Below are 7,984 nucleotides of genomic sequence, written 5' to 3'. Positions count from 1 at the left end.
TATGTCTGTCGTGATCTATCATCTCTGAGGAACTTATAAAAGAAATATGTACATCATGGGGTATATATCGTCACTCTAAATCTTGGCGTTTTGCTGGCTCTGGAACTCCTCACTGAACGGCCAGGTAATGTAGCCCTCCTCCTCTCCGGCATTGTAAAACTTGTTGCGGTCGTACGGGGTCAGCTCGATGCCCTTTTGGACGCGGAAGGGCAGGTCGGGCGTGGAAATAAAGTGGCGCCCAAAGACGATGACGACGTCCTTGCCCTTGTACTCGTCGTCGACGGCGCGCTTGGCGCTCTCGGGCGTGAAGCCGCCGGCAATGAGCACGGGCGACACATTGTCCCACTCGTCGATGAGAAAGTCGACCTTTTCCGTGGTCTCTATCGTGGCGTTGCCCGAGATGCGGGCCTCGACCAAGTGCAGGTAGGCGAGCCCGAGGGCCTTGAGCTTGCGGGCCAGGTCGGTAAACTGGGGGATGGGGTCGGCCATGCGCATGCCCTGGAACGTCGAGTAGGGCGACAGGCGGATGCCGACCTTGTCGGCGCCGACGGCGTCGACCACGGCCGAGGCCACCTCGACGGCGAAGCGGGAGCGGTTCTCGACGCTGCCGCCGTAGGCGTCGGTGCGCTGGTTGGCCGTGTCCTGGTTGAACTGGTCAATGAGGTAGCCGTTGGCGCCGTGGATCTCGACGCCGTCAAAGCCGGCGGCGACGGCGTTGCGGGCCGCCTGGGCATAGTCGGCGACGAACGACTTGATCTCGTCCTGGGTCAGCTCCTGGGGCACCGTGGCGCCCTCGGCCTGCGGGATCGCGCTGGGGGCCTTGATCTCGATGCCCTCCTTGGCGGCATTGTTGGGGTCGGCGACGCGGCCCAGGGCCCAGAGTTGCAGGTACATGAAGGAGCCCTTGGCGTGTACCGCGTCCGTCACTTCCTTCCAGCCGGCGATTTGCTCCTTGGTCCAGATGCCGGGGACGAGGCCGTAGCCGCCGGCCTTTTTGGAGACGAGAGTCGCTTCGGAGATGATGAGGGTGCCCGGGGTCGAGGCGCGTTGGGCGTAGTATTCCTTGACAAAAGGCAGCGGCACATGGTTTTCATCTGCCCGGAACCGGGTCAGAGGGGCCATGGCGATACGGTGCTGAAGCGTGACATTGCCCAGCTTGAGGGGCTCGAATAGGCGTGATGCAGACATGGTGTGGAAATGTATATATGTGTGTATAGGTTTTGTGTTATACACTCTATTGGCGCTGTCGTAAACACTGTCTATGGATGATCGTATTCATTTTCATCTTGAGGGGGTTTCCCTACATACTTATATACTTGGTAGTATATACAAATTATTAATCAGGTTAATGACCTCATGCAAGACTTTTATTCCACCACATTCGGTCCCTCGACTCGGGCAATGAGTGGATACCGGCCGGACGCATCATAGTAAATCTCTCGGTCCACTCAAGCCCCTGACTTTGTTGTCGGCCACACTAGATTTGGGCGGTGCGGCCAAGGTGCGGAAAAGATGCCCCCCAATCAACGTGTGAGCTATAGTCGGGCCAGGTACCCATGTAGGCATTGGCATTTTGCGACTCTCTGGTTCCCTACAAATGTGAGTGAATAATCATATAATTATAAACCCGAGGTCGAGCATTTTCTTTTGCCGAGTTCAATTTGTAAAACTGCCTTGATTTCGTTTTCTTGATTCCATTCGAGTCGGGCTCGCATGATGACAATGCGTCCTTTGCGCCGTCGCTGGACCAATGGTGTGAACATCGGGGTTTGGAATCTTTGGAATACTACCTACCAAGCATATGATGAATAAGCCATTCTCGGCCTCTATATTGCCCGCAAAACACGAGCGGTCGGCCCCTGGCCTAGTGCGTGATTGATAATCCGCCACCAATTGCTTTGTATTCACTGCGACAGAGGTATCGGCATGGTTGGTGTGAATAGAAATTGCATCATCATTTTTCCCGAATAGATAACAGCAAAAGACTTGATAGTACCAGAAACCCTATAGAAGTCCAACCGGCCTCATCCTGGCTCTTGTGCAATATACAATTGCCAAGAATGATCTTTCAACTCAACTAGAACAGAATCTCTCCAATCAAATGGTCGTGCTACCAGATTAAGCTCATAGTTGTTGCTTACGAATTAGCGACCAGGACAGATCTGATCGTTCTATTTCAGAAGATCTCGAACGAGCACGTGGGTTCTTAGGAATATTTGTTATTGCTTGGTATGCCTTGTGGTCGCGTGGCTCCAACTTAAAGTGAAAAGTGCTTATATCCATTAATATGATGACTGCATGACTCTGCATCAAGAGTCCATGTTTTGAACACAAGCAGTAAAACGTAAAACTGCTCTTGTTCTTCGTCTGATTCCCCAGTAGTTGAGCTGCCGGACAGACTTGAACCACCGTCGCCCCGAAAAAAAGAGATGCATTTGGAATCGTACGGTCATGATAAAGGTCAATCCCTGATTTGAACGGATGCTGGTTTCCGAATCATCAACCGCCTCTGCGGCTCGAATTCAGTGGACAGGCACCGTAGTATGAAGGTACTTGGGTTGTGTCCGCATGGAGGTTTCCCCCCCCTCTCTGATGGGACTTGCTACAGGGCAGTCGGGGCCCGCTGAAGAGTCGTAGATCGACAATACAGCAGGGTGGCTTGGGTGGGATGGGAAAACTTGTTAACCCCCAGAGGGCCCCGACTCTAGCGGACCGGATTATCTTCCCCGCCGCAAGCATCCGACCTGCGCCAAAGCAAAAGCACACACTTGGGTGGAAAAGAATGCGCTAACCAGATCTGGTAGCCCCACCAAAAAGTTTTCGGGCAGAGCTCTCACCACCTCTGCGGCCAATTCGACCCTCGAAAAATAATATCACGACCGAAACGTCTCTTGACCCGCTCAAGTCTTGTCCAATTGTCCCGCCCTTGCCAGTCGCGCCACCCAACGAGAAAACCTTTACACGTACCCGTACCGCCAATACATTACACCACAACAACAAAACACCGCCCAAGATGCATTTGATGTACGTTCTCGGCGCCGATGGCAAGCGCACCTACACCTTGAAGAAGGTCCTCAGCGGCGAGGTCACCAAGTCTGCCCACCCCGCCCGCTTCTCCCCCGACGACAAGTGGTCGCGACAGCGCGTCACTCTCAAGAAGAGATATGGTCTCCTGAACTTGGATGACGGTAAGTCCTTGTTGTGGTTTCTTGCAGACATTGGTTGCAATCAAAGTTCTAACGGGTTTATGTGTGATATCTGTAGGTGCCAGCAAGAAGCCTGCTACTCTGTCGTAAATCTACCACAATAGGACCAAAGGGAGGAATTAAAAACAATGCGTCGGCATCTTCTTGACCGAGGACAAAGAGCATGGGTGGTGGCTGGACAAGGAAAAGAAGGCACGAAATCCTTCTACTTGGACATCGTGTGTAGGGCTTCTCGCAGGTTGTGCATAAACGGATTATTGGCGTTCAGGGAGTCGAAAGTTGGATTTCTTTTCGGTTTTGGCGCTTGGCCCTATGCAGCAAAGCATGATGGCAATGTCTGCAACGAATTGCTTCAAGACAAGAAGACATGGAAAAGAGAAAAGAAAAAAAATTTCAATAATTGGAAGAACAATTGGTTTTCCTTGACACATATACCCAGATAGTGGTTGCTGGATTGGTTGACAAGACATGAAATAAGAAAGCAATTCGCATTCATCATAACCAAGCAACAACTTGGAATTGGTCAAAGTCGTCAAGCCCAAAGAAGGTCCATCGCAATTGTGATTTTGTTCATTCATTCATTCATTTGTTCATTCTCTAAGAGTGATGCATTGCTGCGCTTGACCTGTCTAGTTTCTCTTCCTCGAATTGACATTTCGACCAGCTCCCACACGTACCTTGCCGGTACCACTCTGTCTGTAGCCCGTCAGAATGCCGGGGAGGTAATCCTCATCCATCAGATCCCGCTGGCGGAGCCGCCGCTCGGCATCCGTCTTCTGGATAAACTCCTTCTGGTCCTCGGCCAGGATGAGATCTCGTCCCCAGCCGTTCTTGCCGCCGCCCTGGCCCCGGTACTTTCCGTTGGACGTGCCGTGGACCGGCTTGGGTACGCTGTAGACGGCGCCGCGGTTGTTCCACTGGAAATTCTTCTTCAGGTGCACCTGAAAGTTGCCGTTCTGGTCCGTCGAGCAGCTCACGCGCGTCAGGGTGGGCTGGCCGCACTTGGGGCAGAACTGCTTGCTCATGATGCGCGTGATCTGGAAGCACCCGTGGCAGCGCAGCACCCACTGCTTGACGCGCGTGATGCGTGCCATGCTGGGCGACACCAGGTTCAGGTTGATGCGCAGGAGCACGTTTTGCATGGCGTAATCCGACGTGAGAAGCGCCACCTGCAGAAGCCTCTGGATCGGCTGCTCGGGCGCCGCCTGCTGGTCCTTTTGCTTATGCTTCTTCAGGTTGGACGGTGTGATCCAGCCATCCTCATCGTCGTCATCTTCTTGGGCTTGGGCGGGGTCTTGTTCCTCTGTTGGGGCCTCCTGTTCTGGTATGATTTCCTTCTCGGGCTCGAGGGTCAAGGTGTCGAGTTGGTGTGTAATGGCCTCTTGTGATATTACGGGAGCATCTTCCGATACACTGGTAGACTCTTCTGCCGGTTGTTCTGGCTGCTCTGCGGGGGATGGCCCATCGATGGGAGCATTATCAGGAGCAGTGGTCTCAGCACTCGTGCTATCTTGCTGCTCTGTGCTAGTCGCATCGACCTCGGTGATTGTTGCTTCCTTGTCGCCCTCGTTTGCAGCCTCCTCCGTGTTGCTGACCCCCTTCTCTGCCGCCTCGGCCTCGTCCTTGGCGATTTGAGCGGGCGACTTGCCATTTACTCTCTTTTGCGAGGGCTCTTTCCGCAGTCTCCAGTCTCCTCCATTGCGCTCGCATTCCAACTCGTAAGCCAGTGCGATCAGGTGCAAATCGGGCTTGCTGAGGACTTCGAGGTCACCAGTGCGGCGGGCAAAGTTGGTGACAAATGTGATGCTCTCAGGCTTTGGGCTGCGGAGGGTCAAGAAGGGCATCAGCTGCGTCTGTACTCGTATCCGCGTTGCCTCGTCCTTGATCTCGGGTATGACCGAGGGCAGTGTGTACAATTCTTCGGCCTGCGCAAGGAGCGTGCTGATGGGCGGGTCATTCTTGATGAGCGGTCCGGTGTCGATGACGAGACTGTGGATCGGTTTTGAGGGCACAGACGGCGTCTCTTGTGGTGTATCGACGGGCTGCGATTGTGACAGCGGCGGCAGCGTCTCCGCCGGTTGCTGGGCTTCTGAGGGCTGCTCCATCCTGGAAACGTTTGATGCTGTTTATGGGAGATCTGGTGGTGGGGTTGAATATCCGCCCAAAATTCGATTATGGCGGGGTTGGACTGCGGAAAATTTGAGCGGTGGCCATCGGCAGAACTGATAAGCATAGTACCAACATGGGTAGGATTCATGTCTATACCCACTCATCATGTCGTCTTGTAGCGACCATATTCAATTGACTTGTGATATGAAATATTGTTAAAGGTTCTCTATCAGTATAATTTATATTGAAGCGTTCAAGATGGTGTCAGAGAATAAAACATACAAATGCAGAGAAGTTGGAGTAAACTACTACGAAGCGCAGCCGAACCAAGTAAAGCTAAGAAGGATTCCCTCCATGTATGTATAATGATATCCCTAGCATTATTCACCCGAGAAGAACTCACGTACAAAGGCAAACACACAGATAGGCATCAATATTAATCCAGGTAACTGAGGCTTCGTTTGACTGACTGACTCGACTGATAATGTTCAATGTTTAATATCGAATCTTTTTCATTACGGCTCGTCGTTTCTGCAATGTTCGCTTCAGAGCATCGCCGCTTCACTTGTCACGCTTGGAGTAAATATCGTGTCATGATGGTTTCCATCACATATTTTTAGATTGACTAATGATTAAAAATTATTTATAGGTGCGCATACTTCAGTGCAGATGCACTTCCACTTATATGGCATCGGTATCATATAGCTGATTTTGGATCACTGGGTTTTCCAAGCATGGCTTTCTCAAATCTGGAAATACCAATATTAGCATTCGTCATATTCGGTAGAAATTTTTCATTTTCATCTACATACCTCAATAAGAGCTGGGCCAGCGACGACAGTCTCGTCGGTGACGCTCTCGTTGCATCCGGTAAGGACGGCATAGGTCTGACCGGCGAAGCCCTCGGGGATCACGACGGAGAAACCACCGTCGACAGGCGTGGCCTCGACAAAGGTAGGGCCAGTCACGGCGATAAAGGCAGCGTAGACCGGTGCACCCTGAACGGTGTAACCCTGATATCACATACTTGTTAGCGAGAATGGCATTACTCAAATAGCGGTTGCTTGTATATTCAACGTACGGGTGTCAACAGGGTCACTGCATCTCCAGCCTTGATGGGCTGAGCCGTGGAGGGGTCCAGAGACAAAGCTGGGAAGGCCTTGACGGGCAGGGCGGGGTTGCTCGCCGGGCAAGATGTGATGAAGGGCGATGCGAGGGAGTAGACCTCGTCCAGGGTCAGGGGAGCGTCGAAAGCCTGAGGGAAGGGAGACTTGTCGAGCTTGGAGCGGAGGTAGGCCGAGTGTCGGGCCTCGACGGTCAAGATTGAGCCGGCGGCCGTGAGGTATGTCTTGGACATGATGTCGGCGGCTGCGCCCAGGTAGGCCGAGACGCCGACGCCCTCGAGGATCGAGGCCGTGGCCAGGAAACTCTTGACGTCCGTGTAGCCAAAGTCGTAGGTACACTCGGCAACGGGTGTGGCACCGGCAGCTATGTAGTGAGATGATGTCAGTCCGTGTCTTCTTTGACTGATGTTATGGGTAGGCATTTTCTGAGAAAGCTTGACGAACCTGTCAGACCGGCTGTCAAGAACTTGACGTGGCTGGCTTCATCGCTGGAAACCTCCTTCAGGTTTGCGTAGAAAGTGGCATCGAATCCAGCATCTACAAAGTCCTGTTCGGAATACTTGGCAAGACCTTCACGGTAGAAGGTGTCTTCGAGGTGCTCCAGTGTCAAGGCATAGTTGAGGATGTCGGCTGTGTAAGTAACATTAGTCGCCAGGTTTTCCAATGTAGCAAAAGGGGGGTTAGCTCTTACCATCTGTGATTTCTGCACGTTTTTCAATGACAGGAGCAGCAGTGACAAGACTGACACCGGTCACCGCGAGAGCAACTTTTGAGACGTACATGTTGACAGGAAGTCTGAGAGATGAATTGATAGATGATGGCTCAGTGAAGATAGGGATACAGAATCTTTGTTTTACATTGAAGCATCAACGCTGCAACTTATATAAAAACAAATTACAAGAGTCTTACCCGTTTGCATTCTCCTATGATCATTGACCTGGTACTTTGTTAGGCTGATTTGGTTTTCTCATCTGCCGACTTGCTGCCATCTGCGCCATCGCCAATCTCACCCAACTCCAAGCCATACGCACATTCCATGGCATCAATTCTGTGCAGAATGCAGAAGCGGAGAACTCATGACCAACGAAAAAAAGGTCTCGCTGTAATCTCCCCATCTACGATCAGCACCCGCAACTACTCCTAGCGCTTCCCTTTCCGTGTGCCGGGGCGCTAGCGAAGTCCGGATAGTAAACCATCCGAAGTGTCCTTCGTCCCTTTTTAGTCAGGGCGACAGACGCCGGATGTGCTGTCAGCCGTGAAGAATATGGGGTAACTTGCAGCCAGCCTCAATTGCCTAATCCAGAAGTATAGCGTGTACATCACTGGCTGGCCACTGTCCGGAGGACTGGAATGCCGACTGTGTCTTTGACATTACCCCACAAAACGTCATGGGGAACTCTATTGTCTATAAGCTTAACCTAATGAGATTTGCGCCGTCTTCTGTGACTATACTAGCTCAGTAATCCGTTGGGGGGCGCCCTTTTTACCGTCAGCTCGCCAGCTCGCCAGCTGGAAATGAGGACGGCGAGCACAGGAGAATCTGAC

At 52.2% G+C, this 7,984-nt stretch overlaps 4 protein-coding genes across 4 annotated transcripts; 1 reads left to right on the top strand and 3 right to left on the bottom strand.

Annotated features, from left to right (window-relative positions):
* Positions 1–75: 75 nt before the first annotated feature.
* Positions 76–1,188, bottom strand: PFICI_11208 (uncharacterized protein; the record flags this gene model as incomplete). The annotated part of the gene is made up of 1 exon (XM_007839789.1): positions 76–1,188. The coding sequence occupies one exon, from the start codon at positions 1,186–1,188 to the stop codon at positions 76–78; it is 1,113 nt and encodes a 370-aa protein (XP_007837980.1).
* A 1,825-nt stretch (positions 1,189–3,013) lies between these two features.
* On the top strand, positions 3,014–3,296 carry PFICI_11207 (H/ACA ribonucleoprotein complex subunit 3; the record flags this gene model as incomplete). The annotated part of the gene is made up of 2 exons (XM_007839788.1): positions 3,014–3,188; positions 3,265–3,296. 2 exons carry the CDS (start codon positions 3,014–3,016, stop codon positions 3,294–3,296), a joined length of 207 nt encoding a protein of 68 aa, XP_007837979.1.
* A 539-nt stretch (positions 3,297–3,835) lies between these two features.
* PFICI_11206 (uncharacterized protein) lies at positions 3,836–5,311 on the bottom strand (the record flags this gene model as incomplete). Its single annotated transcript, XM_007839787.1, has 1 exon — positions 3,836–5,311. One exon carries the CDS (start codon positions 5,309–5,311, stop codon positions 3,836–3,838), a length of 1,476 nt encoding a protein of 491 aa, XP_007837978.1.
* Positions 5,312–6,058: 747 nt separating this feature from the next.
* Positions 6,059–7,221, bottom strand: PFICI_11205 (uncharacterized protein; the record flags this gene model as incomplete). Its single annotated transcript, XM_007839786.1, has 5 exons — positions 6,059–6,064; positions 6,128–6,328; positions 6,397–6,803; positions 6,884–7,069; positions 7,131–7,221. 5 exons carry the CDS (start codon positions 7,219–7,221, stop codon positions 6,059–6,061), a joined length of 891 nt encoding a protein of 296 aa, XP_007837977.1.
* Between the last annotated feature and the right edge of the window lie 763 nt (positions 7,222–7,984).

Source organism: Pestalotiopsis fici (assembly GCF_000516985.1).
Source record: "Pestalotiopsis fici W106-1 unplaced genomic scaffold PFICI_Scf_8, whole genome shotgun sequence".
Classification (NCBI taxonomy): domain Eukaryota; kingdom Fungi; phylum Ascomycota; class Sordariomycetes; order Amphisphaeriales; family Sporocadaceae; genus Pestalotiopsis; species Pestalotiopsis fici.
The sequence above is the reverse complement of the archived record's forward strand: the minus strand, read 5'-3'. Positions and strand labels throughout refer to the sequence as shown.